This window comes from Corvus brachyrhynchos, unplaced genomic scaffold (assembly GCF_000691975.1).
Source record: "Corvus brachyrhynchos isolate BGI_N302 unplaced genomic scaffold, ASM69197v1 scaffold346, whole genome shotgun sequence".
Classification (NCBI taxonomy): domain Eukaryota; kingdom Metazoa; phylum Chordata; class Aves; order Passeriformes; family Corvidae; genus Corvus; species Corvus brachyrhynchos.
In genome coordinates, this window is record NW_008238644.1 from 3,705,945 (window position 1) to 3,729,489 (window position 23,545).

The 23,545-nt window shown below is 54.7% G+C and overlaps 2 protein-coding genes across 2 annotated transcripts in view; one reads left to right on the forward strand and one right to left on the reverse strand.

Moving 5' to 3' along the window:
* The first annotated feature begins 6,321 nt into the window (after positions 1–6,321).
* MPP1 (membrane palmitoylated protein 1) lies at positions 6,322–18,725 on the forward strand. Its single transcript, XM_008636184.2, has 11 exons — positions 6,322–6,494; positions 6,834–6,912; positions 7,896–7,981; positions 9,120–9,188; positions 12,095–12,291; positions 12,556–12,662; positions 13,549–13,629; positions 14,239–14,319; positions 14,711–14,913; positions 15,316–15,390; positions 17,450–18,725. The coding sequence occupies exons 1-11, from the start codon at positions 6,354–6,356 to the stop codon at positions 17,624–17,626; spliced, it is 1,296 nt and encodes a 431-aa protein (XP_008634406.1). The 5' UTR covers positions 6,322–6,353; the 3' UTR covers positions 17,627–18,725.
* Positions 18,726–19,621: 896 nt separating this feature from the next.
* The window catches only part of DKC1 (dyskerin pseudouridine synthase 1), a 12,922-nt gene continuing 8,998 nt past the window's right edge, over positions 19,622–23,545 (reverse strand). Inside the window, exons 7-11 of the mRNA XM_017737489.1 lie at positions 23,137–23,255; positions 22,002–22,105; positions 21,507–21,573; positions 20,707–20,865; positions 19,622–20,300 (exon numbers count right to left, since the gene is read on the reverse strand). Coding sequence (XP_017592978.1) covers positions 20,235–20,300; positions 20,707–20,865; positions 21,507–21,573; positions 22,002–22,105; positions 23,137–23,255 — 515 coding nt within the window. The 3' untranslated portion in view covers positions 19,622–20,234. The remainder of the gene's footprint in view (positions 20,301–20,706; positions 20,866–21,506; positions 21,574–22,001; positions 22,106–23,136; positions 23,256–23,545) is intronic.

Below are 23,545 nucleotides of genomic sequence, written 5' to 3' on the forward strand. Positions count from 1 at the left end.
GGGTGCCCCGGGCTGGCCTCGCTGCCTGCGGGCCCTTAGCCCAGCACCCTGCGCCCGGCTCAGGCCCGGCACGGGTCCCCCGGGGGGCCCGCTGCATCCCGTCCCTCCCGCACATGCAGGGGCGAGCAGGGTCCCAGGGGCAGAGACCCCGCCGTGGGCAGCCAGGTGGGCGCCCTGTGCGTGGCGTTGCTGGTCCCCAGCACCCCGGGAGCAGGGATGCTCGCTGGGGACGTGGGGTGCCTCCGGGGAGTGGTCAGCCAGCATAGCCGGCAGAGCAGAAGGGGCTGGGTGCAGGGGAGGAAGGCTCCAGCATCCTGCCACGGAAGAGGTTGTGCTTGTTTTGCTGCAAAGTTGTAGCTGGTCTGAACTGGAACTGCCTGTCACATGAGCTGATTCAGCTGCTGAGCAACCTCCAGGTCCACAGCATGGGCTGGAGGAGGGTGGGGGTCTCTTCCCCAGGGAAGGAGGATGCAAGCAGCCCTTCTCATGGCTACCCCAGGACAGGGAATGAGCCGATGGCCACATGCACCCACCTCCAACAGAAGGAGAGCAGCCTGTACCAGCCCTCTTGGTTCTGCTGGGTGGGCTCCTTCCTCATTTAGTGTTGCTTGGGGTAGCTTGGGTGCAACCAGGAGAAGGTCAAGAGTTGCCAGTGTTAAACAGCTGGTGCTTTTCTCCCGGCAGAGATTTTCAGCTTTGAACAGGCATCCTTGGTGAAGCCATGGCATAATGTGCCTGGGCTAAGGTTTCCTTGCAGCTGTGGGGAGCCTCTGAGAGAGAGCAGGGAGGAAATTTCCCTGAAGTGCTGTCCTTGGCCCATCCTGTTGGACACTTAAACATGCAGAAGAGGCTTGTCAGATCTGTCTCACACCAGTGCCTCATCTGCTTTTTATGGTTCAACCCTGGCAGGGTGCTTTGAAAAAAACAGTCGGAAAAAAAAATTAAAGCAGAGTGTCCGGACCAGGCAGCTGCTGAGAGGAGCTCTCCCATCCCTCTGCCTGCAAGATCCAGGCAGAGGGCCTGCCTGGCTGCAAACAGAGCAAGGATAAATTGCCGACAGCAGCAGAGCATGGAAAATGTAGGAGCTGCCCTACAGCTTCCTGGTATTACGGTGTATTTATTTCAGTAGGGATAAAGGGAGAGATGGTGAACTGAGATCTGTGATCTGAGATCTACTGAGATCCTTTTAAAAGGAGCTCTGTAGGGCTGGCATCCAACAGTGTCGTGAGCTTGCCAGTTGCCCACATGCCCACCTCTGTGTCATGGACACGCAGAGATGGTGCTGGCCCACAGTGGCTGCAGCCCCTCCGTGGGACACCCAGACATTGCCCAGCAGCAGCTCTTGGGCGGGGTGCTGGGTCTGCCTGGCTGCTCCTGCTCTGGAGTCAAACAGGGTGGCTTGGAGGTTTCTCTTCTGCATTTTATCTGGCAGAGCCGTGTGCTGGGAGCTGCTGTCCTATGTTCCTCACGTGGTGGCAGGGCATGCAAATCATGGCAAGTGGAAGCCATGTTATTGCTAGAAAACAATCCCAGGCCTCTTGCCTTGAGCCTTGCCACGTGCCTGCATATCTTTGCCATATCTCCTGACTGACAAGTACAGATTTACCAAAAAGGTGTGGGCTTTATTCCCAGCTGTGCTCCTGGTTGGCAGGATGTCCTTGGGCTTGTCCCTTTATCATCTGTGACTCAGTTCCCCAGCTGTAAAATGGGCAGCGAATGTGACCTTTGGGAGTTTGATGGAGAGAAGGAGGGTACTTCTGGGGAGAGCTGATCTTGAGGGTGCAGAAGGAACAGAGGGAACTGCACTTGCCTCTGGGCAGCATTTCTCAGCATCCAGCTGGCAGCAGCTCCAAAGCAGACTCAGGCCACAATCCCCCAGGGACCAAATCCTGAACTGACCACAGGTAAAACTCGGTTGAAAGCCGACCTAAACTTCTGGCTTTGACTGATGAAGTGGGGAGGGCTGGTTCAAACTTTTTAATCTCAAATGTATTTGGCTGTGTTGCTGTGTGTAGCAGCTACAGGGAAAAAGCTGTTTTGCAGGGCTTGTTCTGGAAGCTGGGATGGAGTGGCAGGGCAGCTCCTCCTTCTGTCAGTGTTGTGGTTCCACTGGCTGTCCCTCAGAGGTGACCAGCTTCACAAACACATCTGGAAGGCTGCATCAGCCTTTTCTGGTGGGAAGGTGGTGCCTCAGCAAAACTGACTGTGCTCCCTTGAAAATCTGGCCCATCTCCATTGCGGCACTCTGTGATCTGGAGTCAGCGTGAGGGCACACAGAGCTGGCAGCACCTTCTGGCTGCCACAACCATTTTGCATCCCTCCTATTTCTCTTTTCCCCTTCCCACAGAGACCTGTTGGTGTTGCTGGGCCTTTTCCCAGTATCAGCAGTGTAAATCCTTTTTGGTTTAAATGTTTGTTGGTTTGATTCTTTTTTTTTTTTTTTTAACTTCAATCCTATTGCTGGAAGGGGTTTTAGGTGAGATTATTCCTGTGGTTGTGCAGGCAGACTTGGGAAGTCAGTAGCCCCTGGCAGAATGAATTACTTTTAAATGTCCACATGGCTGTTGCTCTCCAGGCTGCTGGAGCAGCCCTAAAGCAGCTCCCAAGCTCAATTTTTTGCTACTTTGCTTTTTTTACACATTGCTATGTTTTTTAAGCTGTACAAGACTGAGATGGACAGATCCTGGATGGGGAGGGAGGCAAGGCTGGAGCACTGGAGGGTGGGAGGAGATATTGCTGGGTCAGGACATCTCTGCACCAAGCAATGCCCCAAGGCCCCTGCATGCACCCATGGTGATTATAATGTGAGGGGTGATGATTCATGGAGGGAGCTGGGATTTTGGTCCTCACAGTGTGAGAAGAGTGTGTCTTCCTGCCAGCCAAGAGGGCAATCCCAGAGAAACCTGGCTCCAGGGTTCCTTCTTGTATCCAAGCTGCTGCACTTTGGGGACCTGCTTGGCAAAACCAGCAGCACTTTTCTCCACATACTTGCCAGGCAGCCCTGTTTTTCCAAGGCTACCTGATACTGAAGTCTCTTGGTTAGAGCAGCAAGGAGAGCCCAGGAACCAAATCTCTGAACGTGCCCTTTGCACTGTAGTGCTGCTTTCCTCAAGTGCTGCTTCAGCCTCCTGCAAACAAGCTGCCCAGTTAATGTTTGATTTACCCATGGCATCCAGCCTGGTGGGGCGAGTGCAGCAGCAGCAGTAACCCCTGCAGACAGTGCTGACCCCACTGGGGGACAGGATGCCAAGTCCTGGGATCCTCGCTGCATTCCTTGTTGGTAAACGCTGCCCGAGGAACTGGTACACTTCCCTCTGCCCCAGGATATGGGGCAGAAATCTGGGCTCTTGAGGAAAATGCAGGCAGGGGGCTGTGGGGCACCTCTGACCCATGGAGCTGGTGGCTCTTGTGTGCATTGCCACTGGAGCAGGATTTGTGCAGGGGGATTTGTATCCTCGTCAGGCAGCTGCAAGGCACACAGGGCTGCTGGGTGCTGGGCTGTCCTGCACCCCTATTGCACAGCTCAGCCCCCCAACCTCCTTGCCCCACCTCTGCCCCAGCACAGACCCTGGCAGCGACAGAGCCCGGGGCTGTGCAGAGCTGGCAGTGGCTGGTGGCCAGGAGCTGGCTCTCAGCAGCACTCCCAGATGTTTCCTGTGGAGCAGTGCACAAGGAGCAGAGTCTGGCCAGTCACCAGCATGACTCAAAAGGCTCTTAAGGTCACAGACTACGCTGGGCCAAGCCAGCCAAGAGCGTGGCAGCTGCCAGGAGAGTGCAAGGCGATCGGGCCAGCCGGCTCATGTGCGTGGGGCATGACAGCCACACACATCTCCTGTTTCTGGGTGCCAACATCAGGGCTGAATCTGCCTGCCCGAGGGTCCTGGTTGTCCTCATGAACCAGGCATTTTCCCGTCCAGACCTGCTGGCTGCCCAGTGCCATCAGCAAAACAGCCCACACCATTCCAGCATGGCTCTGGGCAGAGAGAGTTGTTGGAAAACTCTTCTGCATTCAGAGTTGCCATCAAGTGACTGGTGGCCATCCCCAGGCACAGCAGCCAGTCTCTGGTGACAGAGCTTGTTCTCCAGGAGTCACCAGGGTGACACTGGTGCTGCGTCAGCATTGAGAGCTGGGTGTTTTCTCCAGCTCTCAGCAAAGAGCAAAGGTTGGGGTCAGGAGGCTCAGCTGATGGGGATGGTGAGGATGGGAACTTCCAGTCCCTGGAGCAGACTGTGCTGTGTCCTGGGTCATCGGGCTGTGCTGAGCGTAGAGGTTTGAAGCCAGGAATTGCATGGTTTAACATTTTCCCAAGGCATGACCAAGATAAGTATGATCTGTGCTGACTCCAACCACCCCATGGGCACTTTGGCCTCTGGTCAGGCTGGAGAAGGTCCTTGTCCTCCTGTTCCTCCTTGCACCTGCTGGTTTGGCAGAGGGGGACAGCTCTAGGCATGCACACTGCTGGATATGTTCCTATGTACTGCAAAGGGTGTGGTAGCATCATGCCCTGCTAGGGCTGGCAAGCCAGGCTGAGGGAAATGGATGCAAGTTGTTCTTCCTTCCATCTTGCCAGTCCATGGCCTGGGTGCTGTTCTGGGCTGGGATTCAGCCTTCTTCTCCATGTTTAAGCCGTTGGCAGCTGGAGCCCACGTGGTTGCCTTTTGAGGAGGAGGTTGGTTGGCACTTTTGGAAGTAGTTGGCTTAAAAATAAATCCCTGCATCATGGGCACACAGCTCCCTGAGCCCTTCCCTCCCTGGCCCAGCCCCACCAGTGCCCTTTCTGGGGGCTGTGACAGTGACCGTGCCTGGTCTGTCCCTCTCTGCCAGGACCTTTCCTGCTGTCCTTGTTAGTCCTGACTCTGCTGCCCCTTTCTTTGGCTCCCTCCCTCCTTTCTGCCATCACACAGAGCTGGATCACCATCTCAGCCAGCAGCACTCCAGCACATCCCTACCAAAGCTCATTTTATTGTGGTTTAGTGCCGTGGCTGCAGCCCAGCAGCAGATACTCTTCAAGAGCCTTCCTCTGGCCTCACCAGATCTGCCTCCCCACCTGGCAGTGTGGGGCTGCAGCTTCTCCTCTGCTCCAGGCCGGGGGCCTGGGGTGGGTGAGAGTGAGCTGGGGCAAGGGGTCAGGCTGATATTTCCCAGCTCCTGACATGGAGTCAGGCTGTGGTGGGGAGAGGTGTTGGCTCTGCCTGTCTGGGGATGGCCACGACACTGATGCAGGACTGAAGCCAGTGAGGACCTTGCTGGGTGTCCCTGCAGATTTGCTCGCTGTGGCTCTCAGCTCAGGCACTGCTGGGAGGGAGGGTGCAGGCTGCAAACTGGGCAGCAAAGCCGGGAGTCTGGTGTGGAGTGGGTCAGCCAGCAGAGTTTGTTTTGCATCATGGGCTGGCATGGGAATTTGTGCCAACGGGGCGGGCAAGGGCTGCAGATCGAAGCTGGCCTGAGTTTTGCTGGGCCAGCACTGATTTGGGAGAGGCTTGAGGAAAGTCCACTGCACTTGGGGCTGAACAGGCACATTTGTGAGCTGTGTGGAGACATTGCCCAGCACGTCTGAGAGATTTAACAGGACTGTATCAGGCTTTCTTGGGCTGGGAGAGAGAAGCTCACCAGGCAGGATGGGTTTGGAGGCCTTTGTATAGGACCCCATGCACTCTCCATCTGCCCTGGTGCCAGCACGTGCTGGAAACCAAGAACAGAGGTTTCCTCAGGGCTGAAAGTCCCTGCTTGGCATCCCAGTGCAAACCAGCATGAAAGCACCTGTAGCTGGGAGCTGGGAAGGAGAATGGGATGTTTCTGGCTGGCTTGGGAGCACACTGCCTTCAGTGCCTGGATGTTGTGTACATGGTTCTGCACCGTACAGTTGCCCACTGATGTAGGTCAGGAAAGGTTGAACTTGCAAACTGAGCAAGAGCAAAGCCTGGCTCCAGTTCTCAGGGGTGAGTCCCAAACTGTTCCGTTCACTTGGTGAGGATGTCCTGGGCTTTATGCTCTGCAGCAAGCTGTCTGTGAGCCAAGTGCTGCTGTGACACACAAGGAGCATTTGTGACTCTTTGCTTCAGAAGATCAGCTGGGGACTCTTTCGGCTTCTGCTACCTGTAGCTTTTCCAAAGTTTTCTTACATCCTGTGTTTCCCAGGCTGGAAAACTGCAGATTAAACCCACATCCACATCTCCAAAGCTCAAGCTCTTCTGCTCCTTTCCTTTTCTTGCCCTTAGCATCTTCTCCTCCCCTGTGCTCCACCTGCACCACAGGCACCTTAACATGTTTGAGTAGCTCAGCCCCGCAGGAGGGATCCAACATTCCCAGGTGGAGCCCCTAAACCGTGGTCTCTGTTTTGCCCTGACAGGCCATGACTCAGTCCCCAAATGCCATGACTGAGGACATTTATACCAACGGCTCAGCGACCCTGGGCAGCCCCTCGCACAGCAGCAGCCGCGAGGTGCGCAAGATCCGCCTTGTGCAGTTCGAGAAGGTCACCGAGGAGCCCATGGTGAGAACTGGCAAGGCCCCAAAGCTGGATGGCACCCGGGGGGTGGAGGGCAGGTTGAGCTGTGCCAGCAGGCTGGCCTTGAGGGAAACAGATCACTGGAGATCTCGGCCATGGGAAAAAGTTGCTGGACTCTGCCTTCTGCCCGGGCACCCGAAGCGAGCCCCACAGAGGATGGTGTTAATGGTGCCAAGAGGAGTTGCAGCAGCCTGAGTTGGCCTAGCAGGGTCTTCCCCCCAGCCACTGCACAGCCCACTGTGGACATGGGCCTGGAGTGGACTTTGCTGAGGGCAGGAGAGCTCTCCCCTCTAGCGAGCAGTCATGGATTTTCCTGTCTTCCAGGGAATCACGCTGAAGCAAAATGACAAGCAGAGCTGCATGGTGGCCAGGATCTTCCATGGGGGCATGATTCACAGACAAGGTAACAAGGCTTGTAGAAGCAGTGCATGTCTGCAGGTGGTTTCTTCCCATGCAGCAATAAGGCAGGTCCTCAGCAGTGCTGGCTTTCCCCTGTGACATGGACATCTGTGCCTGTTCCTCTTCTAGGGATGTGTCAGGAGCTTGGAACTCACTGGTCTCTCTGCATGATTGTCATGTTAATACACTGGAGGCTTTAGGGATAAATAAAGGGTTGGGGGAAGGGCTCTCCTAAAAAGGAACTGGAGATCATCTGTCTCTGTCTCATGGTGGGGTCACTGTAAGAAGAGATGGATCATACCCTGGGGACCGTGGGGGAAGCTCTTCCCATTCCTAAAGTGCACAGGTGGAACAGGCATCCTGTAGATTGGCTCTGCAGACCAAAATAAGGTGCCAAAAGAAATAAATAGGTGCTATTTTCTGGGTTTGGGTCTTGCCAGGGAGGCGTGGATACGAGATGTTCTCTGCTTAGAAGAGTCTGCTTTTCCAGCCTTGGATCCAAGTGGGAAGTCTGTGCTTACAACTGCCAAAATAAGACAGGAGCCTTTCCAATAACACTACTGGAGCCTGATTTTTAGCAGTGTATCTGAGGCTGTAATCTGCCTGGGTATATAAACTGAAACCACACAAAGCCAGGAATGCTTGTGTTAAGGGCCCTGTAAGGAGCTTGTCATTGGCTTTGGGAGAGGTACTTGGGGTTGGGTTTGAAACACTGATCCAGGTGCTTTGACCAGTCCAAAGCACTTTCCACACACTGGAAAGCAGCCTGATTTTCAGACTGGCTAAATGTGTCTATTGGGTGGAGGGGGAAGAATTCATTCCCCTTGTGCTTTACTCCCATGTGCTTCGATGGCACGTGTGGTTCCAGAAGCACTGCCAGGCAAACACTGCAGTGTCCTGGCCACAGCTTGCCCAGGAGGCTGATGGAGCTGTGTAAGTTGGGTTTGTCCCTTTTCTGCATTTTCTTATTTCTCACGTTGCTGGCAGGCTCCCTTCACGTGGGTGATGAAATCATAGAAATCAATGGGCAGAGTGCGAGCAACCACTCAGTTGACCAGCTGCAGAAGATGCTGGTAGGTATCTGTGTGTGTCAGGGCTGTTCCCTGGGAAGGACCCTGTTGGTCTGCATGCTGTGAGCATTCACTCCCTCCCACACACCAGGGCCAGCACACAGCTGCCTGCATATGGCAGTGTGATGTGGCAGAAAGCACCCTGCATGCAGCCCCGGTGGGGTCTGTGCTTGCTGCTTGTTTGTGGCCTCCTGGAGCAGCAGTGAAGGCTGTTGACTGGGTCCCTGACATGTGCTGATCCTGTGTGGGGCTTGGAAACCACCTCTGTTTGCCAAGGTTGGTGTGTAGCTCCAGCACTGCTCTTGCAGACCTGAGCCACACATGCATGTCATGTTTGTGCCATTTGCCTGCTGCTGAGGTCATGGTGATCCTGTCTGGCCCTTGCCAGAGACAGCTTTGCACAGGGCCTCCAACCTGCTCTGGGTTCACACACTGATCCTGATCCTGATCCATGCCCAACATACGGCACCTTGTTGGAGGGAGGTGCTGCTGCTGCTTGAGGGTCCTAAGCAGGAGGCTTGGCCTTGCCAAAGTGCCACAGGATGTCCCTGCTCCAGACAGCGGGACCAAGGAGGAGCTTGTCTTTGTTTTTGCTTCCTGAGAAGGGTGGTTGGCCCAGGTGGTCCCTCCAGGCCTCCACATGTGGTTGTCCCCATGGGACCATGTGGATCTTGTGATGCAAGTGAGGCAACAGTGCACTGGCCTGTGGCAGGCAAGAGAGTGCTGTGCTTTAATGCCACCAGGAGGGCCAGAGCAAGAGGCCAGCATGGAGAGGACCTGGAAGAATCAGCCTCTCCTCCCAGGCTCCTCACTGGAGCAGCCAGGGTGGAGATGATGCAGATCTCCATGTTCATTCTGGTGGTGCTTAGCAGTGCCCACAGCCAGACCCTTGTGAGGGTGCTGGTGTCCCCCATGGGAATGTGACAAGTATGGCAAAGCCAAGCAGAGCTGTTTCTGACCAGGCTGTGGTGTCCCCCAGCACAGTGGGGAGCACGCAGGAGCCCTGCCTTTGCAGGTGCTGGCACTCAGCACCTCCCTGCACGGCATGAGCTTTGGTAGGGATGTGCTGGAGTGCTGCTGGCTGAGATGGTGATCCAGACACCACCTCCTCCAACTCTTCTTTCTCCCCTTTGTTCACTAGAAAGAAACCAAGGGGATGGTCTCATTAAAAGTCATTCCCAACCAGCAAAGCCGCCTCCCTGCTCTTCAGGTAAGTGCAGCCTCTGGACCCACGGGCAGTGCTGGGATGTGGCTGTGGGGCAGGTTGGGACCAGAGCAAACCATGCAGGACCAGTGCTGGGGAGAGAGCTGTGCTCAGCCAGGGGTGTCAGGGCAAGGGGGGGTGGCTGCCTTGGCACCTTGTGTGAGCTGCTGGAGGGACCTGTCCTGTGCTTACATCACTGCAAACAACCATATGTTGGGCCTGTGTGGATGTGTTTACCCAAAGCGTGTGTGGGAACACAGGGCTGGGATGTCTGAGCCACCAGTGGTGTTTGGGGATGGGACAGCAGTGGCAGGTGCCCACCAGGGAGCACGTGAGGGTCTCCTTCAGAGCCACGTTCCTGTAACAGGGCCAGCCCCCAGCTCTGTGATCCCTGCTCTCACCAATGCTGGGGGCAGCAGCCCCAGTGAGGATGACGTCGGTCCGGGTGCACAGCGTGGGAGGAAGGAAGCAGTGGGGGGAAGGAAGGCAGCTCCTTGCACCTGCTGTCACTGCCAGGGTGGGGAGGCCATGCTGTGTCACCAGGGGGTGACACCTGCGTGGCTTTGCCTTTGAAGTCCTGCTGTGGCCGAAATAGAGTAGTGGGGAGGGCTGTGTCCTCTGCCAAGGCTTCAGGGCGTGGTAGCTGGTTTGCTGTCTTGTGTTGGTGCAGGAGCAAACCCCAGTGCAGACCCCCTGTCATGGCCAGGCAGGGGAGGGAGAGGAGTTCAGAGGCAGAGGGTGGGGGCTGGATGGGGCTGGCATGGGCTGAGGGAGCACATGTCATTCTTTACTCAGAGAAGCTGAAGTTCTGAACATGGTGGCAACTGTTGGTGGCTCTGCTTCTTGCTCAGTCCATGCTGTCCCCAGTCCTGCTCAACCAGCTTTGCATGTGTGTTTATTAAACACTGGGCCATGTCTGTCCTTCCCTGCTGTCTTATCTGCCCTCCCTGTGCTGACCCAGCCAGCTCAGTCAGTCAGCTCAGTGCCAGGGGAAAAGCTACCCCAGAGGAAAAGAATGCAGTTTCTGGTTCACCTGAGGCTGGCCACGGGCTCAGGGAAAGACACAGGGACAGACTCTGTCCCAGCAACAGTTGTACTCCCTCCTGCTGTGCCCAGGGCAGTGGTGCTGTCTGCTTCCCAGAGCCACAGCTGCTCTGTTGGTTGCAGTACCACCACCAAGAGTGGACTGTGTTTCCACTCCTGGATCCCCATGGTCACCTTTATTTTAGGGACTGGTGTAAAATCCTGGCATCATGATTTTCCCCTACCCTGGCTTGCCCCAGAGAGGCCGAGTGTCTCTTGGAGCAGGTCTGCTTGGGAGGGTCTTAATGAGAGGAGGCACAGAGCGTTCAAGGCTCTTGAGGTCCCCTCCAGCATATTCCCTGCAGCCTTTTGACTTTAAAAGACCAGGACTTCTCATGCTGGAGCCTGCTCAGCAGCTGAGCCCTAGAGAGGGGCTGGCAGCAGGCAGGCAAAGAGCCCTGTGCAGCTGTGGGTGAGGTGTGGAGCTGTCTGATGCCAACTCCTAACTGGTGTAGGGTGGGTATTTCCAAAATGGCCTGGCTTGGACCATCAGTGCTGCAGGAGCAGAGAGCTCTGGGCAGTGCCTGCTGTGTATCACTCGTGTGTTTGTGTGGGTGATCAGCTTCCTGGTGCCAGAGAGTGCTTTCAAAGCAAGCAGCAGTCCTCATCCTGAAAGGAGATTTCACTCTTATTGTTTTTCCTAATTTCATTTTTTTCATGAGTGCTCTCGTGTCCCAGCTTGATCCATATGCTCTTTTCTGGCAATGAAAGGGAACCATGCTTGTGTCCTGATGGCTCTGTGCCTCCAGCAGCACAGCTGAGGGAAGACGAACTGTGGGAAATTGTTTTAATGTGGAACAAGGACAGCATGGTCTGCTCTGCCCAGGGAGGATGAGTTTCCAGGCCCTGCCTGTCACATCTGAGGGAAGGACAGGCATCACCCCATGTGAAACCCTTTGCCCCCTTGCTACGTGCTGTGTTTCTAGGGTAATGAACTTGCTAGGGTCCTGCTCAGGGTTCCCTAAACTCTGCCTTTCATTCCTAATCCTCCATTCTCTGCCTGGCTTTGCTTCCACTCCAGTCCTGACAGGGTCCTGGTGGGGGTGGGTGCTGTAGACTCCCTTCTCAAAGAGCTGAGCAAGCAGAAGGGACAGGGAAAGCCAACTTGCTTGGTCTTCAGGGCTTGTCCAGCCTCAGGAGGATGCACAGTGGCCTGGGAAGCAGCAGCAGCAGCTCGTTTCCAGTTGCGGCTGTGATGAATTGTAGCTTTGTGAGAGTAGCTGATGCCGAAGGGACTGGGACAGACCAAGGCAGGGATGGATACAGCACTGCATCCTTGGCTCCCTGAAGGCCTCGTGCCATGCAGGGAGTGCCCAGTTCTGGGGAAAGGCAGCACAGAGCAGCTGAGATTGAGCCATGGCCTTCCCTGGGGTCCCTGTTGCGACGTCACCCCTGTGCTCACCCCACTGCAGACGCCAGTTGTGCACCGTGTCAGTGGGACTCCTCTGTGGCTAGCTGAACTCACCAGCACTGTGCAGCACCCAGGGCACTGCAGGGAGGCCCCATGGCAGGGTTTGAACAGCAGCTGTGGGTGTGTGGGTCTGCCTAGAGGCAGCAGCCCTGTCACCAGCTCCCAGTAGGGCCAAGATGCCATCCTCCTTCCCTCATCCACTCACCAGCACATCTCACTACAATTCCATGCTCAAGACTTTTACCCCTAAGCTTTGTGCATCTCCTTTCTCCCCACACAGCCCTGTGGGGCCTGGGAAGGAGCAGGGGCTGTGTGCCTGGAGCCATCTCTGCAGTCACTGCTGGGGAATGCAATGTGGGGGCCAAACTTGGCCACCCTGCATGGCCTTGCTGACTCTGGTCTGCTCTCTCTTTTGCAGATGTTCATGAGGGCACAGTTTGACTACGACCCCAAGAAAGACAACTTGATCCCCTGCAAGGAAGCAGGACTGAAGTTTCAGATCGGTGATGTGATTCAGATCATAAACAAGGACGACAGCAACTGGTGGCAGGGCCGGGTGGAGGGTTCCTGCACTGAGTCAGCAGGACTCATCCCTTCTCCAGAGCTGCAGGAGTGGTAGGTCCTTGGATGTGGCCAGAAGGGCTGGATCTGGGAGTGGAGGTGGGAGCAGTGACCATGTGCTATCAGGAGTTTGAGTTGGGTAACACCAGCGTCACTGCTGGGACAAGGAGGCAAATGTCCCCTTCATGTGCTGCAGGGTGAGCCTTTTCTGTCCCAGCAGCCAGCCTGTTGCTCTTGCATGTCTGAGGGACAATCCTGCTGCTGTCCCAGGGCTTGGGGTGACAGCTGGGCCATGGTGGTGTCCTCCTCTCTTGGTAGGCGTGTGGCAAGCGTCACCCAGCCCACCCAGAGTGAATCCCCAAGCTGCAGCCCCTTTGGGAAGAAGAAGAAGTGCAAAGATAAATACCTGGCCAAGCACAGCTCAAGTAAGTGTGAGCAGGGCAGTGGGCTCCATCCCCAGCCCTGGTCATCTTTCCTGCCTCTGGGCAGGGCTGGGTCTGTCCTCCATGGGAGTCAACCAGAGGGCCCAGCTGTGTCAGCAGTGGAACCTCAGGATACCCCATAGCTGTCACTTCTTTCGAGTCCCTTCTCCAGTCTTCATACCCCTCATGTGGCCACAGCTGTGTCCCCATGTGCACGAGGCTGGCTCAGCACAAAGCTCCTGTGCTCTCCCCTTGGTGACAATTCCTTGCACTCCCAGCCCTGTGAGGTCAGGCTCCCCAGCCTCAAACCCCCCAGGCTGCTGAACACAGGGCAGGCAGTGGCAGTGCTGCTGCTCAGCAATTAAGGAGCAGCCTGAACTGCTGCCACAGCTGCCAAGTCCTGTCCCTGGTGGGGCAGGGAACTGCCCCTCAGCCACCCATGCAAACACCCCATGCTAAACTGAGCAAAGAGCTGGGTGCCTGGGGACTGCTGGCTCCTGGCCCAGCCTGCAGCTCCAAACAGCAACAAACAAGGCTGTAAATCACCCAGATATATAAAGCTCCCCCAGCAGCAAGCTCCCTGCAGCATCCTGCTGCTTCTCCACCTCAGCTCCCAGGTCCTACTGTCCTGAGCAGAATTAATGAGCAAAAGGAGCCCTGGCTTTGTTGGCAGCTCCCCAGCACCCACTCTGCCCCTCACATTCTGCTTGATGTTGCTGCTGCTCTTTTTCCCAAGCAGCCAAACGTGGATGAGCTCCTAGCCCAGTCCTGACTACTCCTGCCCTTTTGCCCAAGGACCTGGCTTTGGTCTGATACACACACACACATGCTTGTGCTGGTGTGGCCAAGCCAGTTCTGACCCCTCTGTCTCGTTTCTCCTCCACCCCAGTTTTTGACCAGCTGGATGTCGTTTCCTATGAGGAGGTGGTGAGGCTGCCTGCCTTCAAGAGGAAGACTCTGGTGCTCATTGGTAGGTCCTGTGCCAGGCATCCTCTGCACACAGGGGCTGTGTGGTGGGAACCAGGACTGCACGGGGGCTGGGGCACTGCAGTCCTTCAAGACCTAGTAAGGTCTGGGGAGCATTTCTTCAGCCTGCAGCAGTCATCCCACAGGCTGACCCCCTCCATGCAGCATTGTGCATGGCCTGGCATCTGTGCTGCAGTGCTGGGGCAGTTGAAGCACGTGTTTGCAGCTCCTGAGTATCTTCATGGAAAATCTCTATTGAAAGCAGCTCTGGTGTGTGCAGTTGCACCAAAGCAAGCACTCCCCTGCTATGGGGACTGAGCACTTGGTGGTGGACTGCACGGGCATGGGCGGCCCACCAAGTCCAGGCAGGCTGGCTGCTCTGCAGGCAGCAGTCCTGTCTCCAGCTGGGGCTGGAGGTGAGGGTTCCCAGGACATGAAGAGCCTCTTCCAGGGCTGGATAACACCACAGACCAGCCCAGAAGGCGCATCTTCTGCAGGGCCCTGGCCAAGCTCTGCATCTTTCGTCAGACTCAGAGCTGTGGAGGGGCCCCAGCATCTCCCAAGAGGCTGCTCTGAGCTCAGCTCTAGTGTCCATCTCTCTCTCTCTCTCCAGGGGCCAGTGGCGTGGGCCGTAGCCATATCAAGAATGCTCTGCTCAGCAACAACCCAGAGAAGTTCATGTACCCACCCCCATGTAAGTACCCAGCCAGGTGGAGGGCACAGCATGGGATGCATTTCCTCTCACCTCTTTGATCCAGCACCTTCTGACAGCAGGTGGGAGGTGAGGAGATGTTCCTCCAGCACCACCAAGCCCCTGAAGTCAGAGGTCCCCACATGCAAGGCCTCCCTGCCTGCTGTCCCACATGGACCCACCTTTACCCACAGAGGCTGCAGGGCTGCTGCCACCCACACACAGACACCTCATTCTTCTCATCCAGTGCCTGTCCCCAGCTGGCTGAGGTCCTTACTTGTCCAAAGCAGGAAGCACTTAACAGGGGATTAGTCCAGCTTAGGCTTGATGCTGGCTCCACTCTATTCCCCTCTCCTTTTGGGGGCCAGCACTCACCCTCTCCCTCCCTCCCCAGACACTACACGCCCCCAGAAGAAGAATGAGGTGGATGGGAAGGACTATTACTTTGTCTCCACTGAGGAGATGACCCGGGACATCTCGGCCAACGAGTTCTTGGAGTTTGGAAGCTACCAGGGAAACATGTTTGGCACCAAGTTTGAAACAGTGCACAAGATCCACCAGCAGGACAAAGTCGCCATTTTGGACATCGAGCCCCAGGTGGGGAGGAGCAGGGGGAGGGGTGGGTGGACAGGGGCTGCCACAGATTGAACTGCCTGGGTGCTGGCTGTACCTGTCCCTGCCTTCTCTTCCCAAAGGAAGAAGCCAGCAAGCCCTGGGGTGGCATTTCCATTGGCAAGACGTGGGTACAGTGAGGATGTTCCCTGTCACAGCACACACCTGGCTGTGACAGCAAGGCCACGGCCAGGCTGCTGTGGGAGTGGGTTGCAAGGACCCTTTTCCAGGAGCCCACCCAGTGAGCTCATGTCCCCAGTGAGGGGTGTCTCCTTTAGCCCCCACTGCATCACAGGCACCGTGCCAGCCTGGCTGGGGGCAGCATGGGGGGACAGCAGCCAGCCAGCTGTGCCTGGTCCCTGCCTAACTGCACCCCTCTCTCCACAGACTCTCAAGATTGTCCGCACGGCCGAGCTCTCCCCGTTCATTGTCTTCATTGCCCCAACAGACAAGGCAGAGGAGGTGAGTGGCAGGGTGTCCCCTTCTGTCCCCCTCTGGCTGGGCTTCTTTGCCCATGGCAGAGCCTGCTGCAGCAACCCAGGGCTCTCCCCTTCAGCATATTCCTGTCTGCTTTGCTTTTGGTGGTCCGGAACTCAGCCCAGACCTGAGAAACAGGCATTGCCAATTCCTGCAGCTGTAGACTCAGCAACCCTCATCCCAGCATCATAATCGAAGTGGGGAGCACAGCCCAGCACCCGGAGCAGGACCATTTATCCTGCCATCAGCTATGCAAATAGACACTCAAACAACTGCTCCTTTCATTCTTTGCCTCATTAGGATGCTGATCCCTTTAACGTGAGGATGAAAGCAGCACTGATAGCACAGTTAACTCACTCGGTGCCAAGTGGCAGCCACAGGCTACCGCTTCCCAGGAAGCCCCCCTGGATGCAGGGATGCTGCCTACCCTGTCCTGCCTCCCAGTCTGGCAGGGAGATGGGAAGACAGAGGCCAACAAGAAGACCCACAGCTGTGCTCCTCCTGCCTTCAATGGCAACAAGGGCACCTCTCCCAGTCTATTAAATTTGTGTTTGTATGGCTTAAGCTACAGATTGCAGAGAGGATATTTATGCAACCTTCAGAGCAAGTGTTGTGCAGGTATTTAGAAGCACGTTAAGTTCCTAATGCAGCAGGCTGAGGAGGGGGGGAAAGGGGACAGGTCTCAGAGCAGAAAGGGCCACTCTCTGTCACCCACAGCTGCCTCCATCCAGAGAGGAATCACATCCTGCTGCAGTGGGCAGGGCCAGCCCTGCTGCCAGGCACTAAATATAACCCTGCAGCTCGGCTCACTCTGAGGAGAGGGATGCGGCAGAGTTAATGTGACCCCGCAGAGCTCACGTGAGCAAAAACCGCTCCTTGCCCTCCCCTCTCCACCCCCAACAGCTGCTGGCTTCATCCACAATATAGGAAAAATTAATTTTATGCGAATAGATGAATATTTTCTGTAACTCTTTCAAGATGAAGGTAGCTAAGCACTATTTTTTTTTTTTTTTTGCCCCTAGGGTAATAATTATATTTAAAGTTTGTCAGTGTTGAACTGAACACCTTAAAGCCAGAAGCCTGCTGTGCCCTGAGGGAGGGTGTGGTATTGCAAATATTGCTGTGCCATCTGTAGTATGTTTTTAGTGCTGACCACTAAAGGTGTCACTACTGTGATATATACCCAGGTGGTCTAACAAAAGAGAAGGGAAGGACATAAAGACTGGTCTGATTTGGGTCTATTAATGTATTTTTAGGACTATTTAACCTATTGATAATAGATATAATTATATAATAGATATTATAATTAATATAATCTAATAATACCCATTTAGGTCTATTAATATCTGCACAGAGCAGAGCTCAGCAAGCACTGCACCCCAAGCTATCCCTCCTCCCCAGGCACAGAAGCTGCCTGTCATTCAGGCTCCATTAGGGAAATACGTGGAAATGGTCTGGACCTCACTGCCAGGGGCAGAGCTGCCCAGGGGATGCACCCCTGGGATGCCCCTACAAGGTGGGCAGCCCAGCCACACTGGCAGGAGGGGAGGGGCAGCTTTGCTTTTAGTATCAAAGTACAGCACTAAAAACCCAGTCAAAACCAGTGGAGAGGCTGGTAAAGCTGTGCCAGCTGGTGCTGTTCTAGTCAAAAGCCAGTGGGAAGGGAGGATGCTGCAGGGATCCCACCTCCAACCCAGCCTGGAGCTGGGGACAGTGCCCAGCAGAGCACTGAGCAGCCTGCTGCTTGTGAACCTTCTCCCTGGGACCTGCCACAGAGCATTTTAAAGATAAATACGAGACCCAGCAGGTCTGGCCTCAGTCTAGCAGGTAACCTGATGCTCCCATCACCACATGGAGTCCAGCAAAAGCCCCAGACACAAGCCCAGAGATCACACAACACTTCCTGGCCCATCGGACAAGCTCTAAGGATTCTCTGTGCTCTGATACTTCTCAACCCCTCGAGTTGTTTCGGTGCTGGGAGGGTGTTTCGAGGTTGGGACGGGCTGTGAAGTTCCTCTCCTGAGCACTGTCCTGTTCCTTGCAGTCGGAGGCTCTGCAGCAGCTCCGCAAGGACTCGGAGAGCATCCGGAGCCGGTACGCACACTACTTTGACCTGTCCCTGGTCAACAACAGCGTGGAAGAGAGCCTCCAGCTGCTGCAGGAAGCCTTTGAGCAGGCCTGCAGCTCTCCACAGTGGGTGCCCGTCTCCTGGGTCTACTGAGAGGGCACCCAAGCCCAGCCGCTTCCCATCAACCATCCTGCAGCCACTGGGAAACACCTCCTCAGCTTCCCCTGCCCCACAGAGCCCAGCACAACTCCCTCCTCTGCTGCTCCACCGACACGGTCTGGTTCACACACACACAGGGTGCCTGCAGCTCCTCTCCTGGCAGCACAGGCTGCCTGTGCGTGGCACTGCAGGGCAGGGCAGTGGCTACAGCAGCGCCCAGGTTAGCTCAGAGCACAGCTCCCTGCCCGCCCCAGGCAAGGGAAAGCACAGTCCTGCTGTAGCACCCAGCTGATCTGCCCTGCAGCAGTCCCAAGGGAAGTGGCAGCACAGGGGCTTTCCAGGCAGATGTCTCCTGACATGGCAGGAGTGCACCCAACTCAAAACCCTTCCCGCTGTCCACGAGGCTTCACCAAGTCCACATCTTAGGAGGCTTCTCCCAGAGCACACCAGAGCCCCTGCATCCAAGGGTTTCCTCTCATGAATGGGGAAGATGCTGAATGTGGCACGGAGCACCCGCAGGCAGGCCTCACCCGGTGTTCCCAGGCTGGAGTTTTCTCATTGACCCTGTGCAGCCATAGATGTAAAAACTCACTGTTATTGGAATTCTCACCGTGCAGCTTGGATTGTTACTGCCTGGCCAGAGAAACGGGGCAGCAGCTGAGCCAGTTCCACAGACCAAACCCCAGAGGGACTCTTCAAGGGGTAAATTACCTCCAGCCACAACTATCTGTTGCATGCAGTAGGAAAGTGTCTACAGTGATCATCCAGGCATGTTTTCCAGTCTAGGGTGTCTCACACACTGTATGCAATGATGCAAGCCATGCTCACCATGGGGTTTGTACTGACTCACAAGCCCCACAGCACCATGTCTGGGAAGTATCACCGTGGCTCCTGGGCAAACCACGTCCACCATGTAGGTGAAAAATGTCATTTGTGTGTTCAGTCAGCTATAGGGGCAAGGGGAAGGTGGTTAAAAAGTCTTGTGCAATTTTTTTTAAGGATGCCAAAAATAAAAATCTATGTGCAATAGGGACCTTCGTTCTGATCCACTGCAGGGAAACAATGAGCAGCAATAAATGTGCGCTGAAACATTGCTGTGGCTGGTGTTTTACCTCTCGGGCTGGGCACTGACAAAGCAACGCCAAAGGCCCTTCTAGAGATGGTCCTCAGCAACATGACCATTTCTCTGCACCAGCAGAGTCTTCAGGAGAGGAGCACAGATGCTGGGCACATGGTAAAAGCTGCCCCCCTGCCCCATGAACAGCACTGACCTTTCAGGAGAAGCAAGAAAATCACCTGTTCAAAACCAGAAGTTTTATTTCTTTTTTTGTAAAAAAGAGTAAATAAAAATGGACCTTTTTTTTTTTTCCTGCTCAGGTTCTAACACCCACCAGCTGCTGTTCCCACTGCCTGCATGTATCTCCAGCACTGGAGGGGAGGATAGACCGTTAAAGACAAAAGCAATGCACGAGGTTAAACCAACAGTTAACAGAATCTCTGCAGGGATGGAACTCAGAACAAAACAGCCTGGGGTCCTTCACCATTAAAAGGAGCTAAATCCTGGCTCAGCACTACCCCTGTGACAGAGGAGAGACCTTCTGCCCCCAGCAAGTCATTCCAGATAAGGAAGTTAGCAACAAATCTATCTGAAGCCGTTTAAGCCCACACCCAGTGCCCCTTGGCAGAGCTGCCTCTGAGCAAGCTTTTCCTCACAAGGATTCCAGTCCCAGCAGCACGAAAAACGTGTTGGCTGGTCACCTCCTGGTCACCTTCTGCCCCCCCAAGCCACATCCCCACCTCCAGCCTTCAGAGCACACTGGGCATCAGAACCAGGCAAGGCAACCAAAAGCTCTGCAGTGCCATTCCAACAAATGGGTAGAAAAGAGCAGGGAGCCAGCCAGAGGGACACACTGCCCTGGTCACTGGGGTACTGGGGACCAGCACGCCATGAACAAGCATGTCCTTGTGCTATAAAGCAAGAAGGAGGAATGAAATTTTCTAATCCTTTTATGATATAGGGAGAAAAAAAGGAGTGAAGAATAATCTGGGTGGACTATTTGTTCTCATTTAACCGAAGGTCAAGCCAAGTGTGTGGCCAGGTTAAAACAAAACACAGTCCCTCAAAAATAACTGATCTGACTGTCCCCATGCAAACCCATTCACATGGGCTGTGACAAAGCCACTCCTCCAGGCAGCATTCTTTAACTGCCAGGTAACAGCTTCAGCCTTGTGAGAAGAGGAAGAAAGAGGCAGTACATGAGGGGGCAGAAAGATGATTCCACCCTCTCTAGGTGAAAAGAGAGACCAAAGAAGAGCCAGAAGCTACAGTCTCCCTGAAGATACCACTTCTGTTGGAATCATGGTGCTCAGCTTTAGAGATCAATCCAGTGCAGGGACAGTGAGGCACCCCGCTCCTCTGGCAACCCTTGAAACAGGATGAAGAGGGGCACCTGAGCAGGTCAAACACCCACTCATATAAACAGCAGAAAAGAACTTGGAACTTGCTGGCTCCTCTGCCACACAGCCAGTCCTCCTCCTCTCAAGGCCTAAAACTCCTCCCTCGTTATTGATGAGGTTGCCTGCTTTGGACAGATCCAGTTGTTTACTCTGAGCTCTCTTCTACCTCCTTTTGTTTCTTCTTTTTCTTCTTGGTGCTGGTCTGACTGGTCTGTGGAGAGGTTGGACAGGTCAGGAAGCCATCAGAAAGGAATCCCACCCCCACTGTTCGTTTCAGGAGGAACAGCTCCACCCCAGGAGCAGGGCAGGCTCCCCATGGCTTCGGTGCTCCTTCACCACCAGCACACATCACTCCAGCACAGACTGAATGCCAGCACCATCCTCCCACAGGGACCCACGACAGGGCACCAGGGCACAGAGGTGGCCTGGCAGGAACCCACCAAAAGTGTCCTAGGGCACCTGCCCTATCTCCCACCACCCTCAGCCAGTTCAGTTTAAAATGCACCTCAAATACCTCCTCCTCTGCTGCAGGGATGCATTAAACCTGGAGGTAATTAGGGACAGACAGCAACCTCTCCCGTGTTTGGACCATACCCTGGCAGTATACAATTACATACCACTTCTATTTGTTCTCCCCCACTCTCAGCTGCCTCTTTGGCCTTCTTCTCTTTCTTCTTCTTTTTCTTTTCCTTTTTGCTCAGCTCCTCTGGTGGTGGTGTGGCAGGGGACGGTGGGGTCACAGCTTCATCACTTTCACTCTCTGAGTCTCGCTTCCTCTGTTAGGGGAATACACTGTCAGACACGCCAACACCTTCCAAAAGAGCTCAGCTGAGGGGAAAACTGATGGCCTGATTCAATACAACTTCATTTAACAATGCTTTGAGCAGGCAGGGTGACCTGCAGACTGTCAGTGGTCCAGTCCAGCATACACTGTCTAGGATTTGCTTCTGCCAGAACTGTCCCCTGTATTTTTCAGTGTTTCCTGTACTCCAAATATTAGTTTAAAACACCGCTGCACCTTTCCAAAGGCATGCAAAAGCCCTGAATTAGGGAATTTTAGCTGCAACTCTACCATGGACACTTCTGCAACTCTCTGTAGTCTCCAAAAAGGTTCTCTGGCAAAACAAATCTCTGTTGTGGCTCCATACAATACATTTTCTTGTGCTGTGTTGAAGAAGAATATGCCCAGGGCTGGTACAGCCTGGTGTTTGAGTTGCAAATTGGCCTGGTGGGAAATGGCTGGAGCTCCAGGCAAGGAGGCATGAATGGGGACTGACCTTGTGCCTAACAAAGGGCATGGAAGACCCTGGACTAAAAATCCTCATTAGACCAAAAGGCAGGTGTGGGCAAAGTGTGGGCAGATCACAGGAATAGCAGGGGCATCGAGTAAGAGCCAGAGAGCACTGGCAAAACTCACTTTTGCAGCCCTGTCCACCTCTGAGACAGCTCGGTGATCAGCAGCTGCTTCTTTCCTGGAAGTGTCCCTGAAAGAAAAGATCCCCAGGTTGCACAGGACAGTTGTTGCCTCAGCTGCTCTGGACAGGTACAAATTCCTGTCCCCTGTAGCCCACCCCAGGAGCTGGGTGGGGACATTGGTGTGGGGGAGACCTGCAGCCTGCACCAGGGCCAGCTGTGCTGGGCAACAGCACGGCCTCCCCCATTTGATTTAGCAGACTGACTCCCTCTAAAACCACAACAGGCTAAAAAGGGATAACTGTCTGCTCAGGGCCTTTCCTTCCTACACTGCCCAACAGCAACACACTCCAAGAAACCCAACTGCATCCCACAGGTCCAGACAGCCTTGGGCCAAGCCTAGCATGATCCATGCACAAACAGCAGCATCCAGCCCAGCCCTTGCTGCACAGTGCTCCCCTCTGAACAACCCTGTGGGAGGCACACACCCAGTACCCACCTGTAATCCACATACTCCTTCTTCCAGGACTCTGGTGTGCTCTCATTGGGCTTTCCATGCTTGTCCAGCAGACCCTTCTGGATCATCATCTTCTTCTGACTGGCCTGAAAGCAAAGTGCAACAAGTCAAACTGCAGCTCCAGGCAGGAAAAATCCTCCCTCAAGATAGGAGGAGGGAATCCAGGAACAAGCCAAGCCAACAACTACAGCCTTAACCCATCTACCACTGTTCCAAGGACCTTAAAACAAATGAGACAAAACATCCCCTGCACAGCAGCCTAAATCTCAGACAAGAGGCATCTTTATCAGTAAATAAGGGCTAATTTGAGGGGGGAGTCAAAGCAACAGTAATACAACTGCACATCATGGACCTTGGATCTTTGACTGGGCTTTTCCAGCTTAACAACCTGCAGCATTTGAGCTGAACCACTTGTTTGCAAGATTTTGCAAAGGACTCCAAAATGCTCGAATTGTCCTGTATTACCCCACCTTTGCTGTGAGACAAAGGTGCAGGCATCCCCAAAACTTCCACCTGAACCACAGGAATGGAATGAGCCACAGCAACTTGACACTGGGTTTTGAGTCCAACCTGCATCAGGCCAGCCTGGCTGCAGTTAAGCTACTACCACATGCCTGAGGTGAGAGAGGAACCAACAATAGGTGTTCCCACTGCTCCTGTCCTTCAGGCACAGGTTAGTGTCTCACAGTGTGGATTTAAGCAGTGCTGCAGCAGAAGGAAAAGAAGCTCCTTGCCCAGCCCCTCTAGAGCCATCAGCATGGGGTGATGGATGAAGGTCATCTTTGCACAGAGTGCTAATGCCATCCACTTCACATCATTTGGCTCTTTACCAAAGGAGGGCTGGTGCTGTACAGACCTGAGGAGCCCATGCCTGAACACCAGCAGTGGCCCCCAGGCTCTTTTGGGAGGGAAAGCCTCACTCCCACCAGCACTGGGCTGCCAAAGCCCCGTCACTGGGAATTGCCACCATCGTGGCTCCAGGAGGCCACAGCAGAATTACACCAAGGCCCTGAAGAAGACACAGGCACAGCTCTGCCCAAGGGTCCCAGAGTCCCACATCCCAACAGCTGGGCTCCCACCACTGCCCTGGGACTGACCCCACGCCCACAGCACTCACCTTGGGACCCAGCCCCCATTTCCGGGGATATGTGTCTCTCTCCATGATCACTCTCTTGATCTTTGCCACAATGCCATGGTCACACGTAGAAATGACTGCTGTGGTCATCAAGGCAATGGCTGCAGAAGCAGGCAGGGAGGTCAGTAACTCTTGAAGAGCAGAACTTTGACAGCCTATTCTGCCTCTGTCCACACAAAGAGGACCAACACCCCCCAACCAATGTCACCCCAAGGACTCACTGGAACTGTCACACAGCTGCTCTGAAGACCCTGGTTAGAACTGGGCTGGAGTCCCTTTGCACTGATCTACCAGCAGGTGTGATGTGCCTGGTGGCAGCATGTGATCAGACACCATCCCTCGTCCCAGTGAGGATGGAACCCCCCAAAGAGGGGCTCCAACCCTGCCCGCG

Excerpts from the sequence above, each read along its gene's own strand:
- MPP1 (XM_008636184.2), top strand. The coding sequence starts at position 6,354 with ATGACTCAGTCCCCAAATGCCATGACTGAGGACATTTATACCAACGGC. Across the intron at positions 7,982-9,119 it reads ACCAGCTGCAGAAGATGCTG|AAAGAAACCAAGGGGATGGT; the intron begins GTAGGTATCTGT and ends TTTGTTCACTAG. Across the intron at positions 14,914-15,315 it reads TTTTGGACATCGAGCCCCAG|ACTCTCAAGATTGTCCGCAC; the intron begins GTGGGGAGGAGC and ends CTCTCTCCACAG.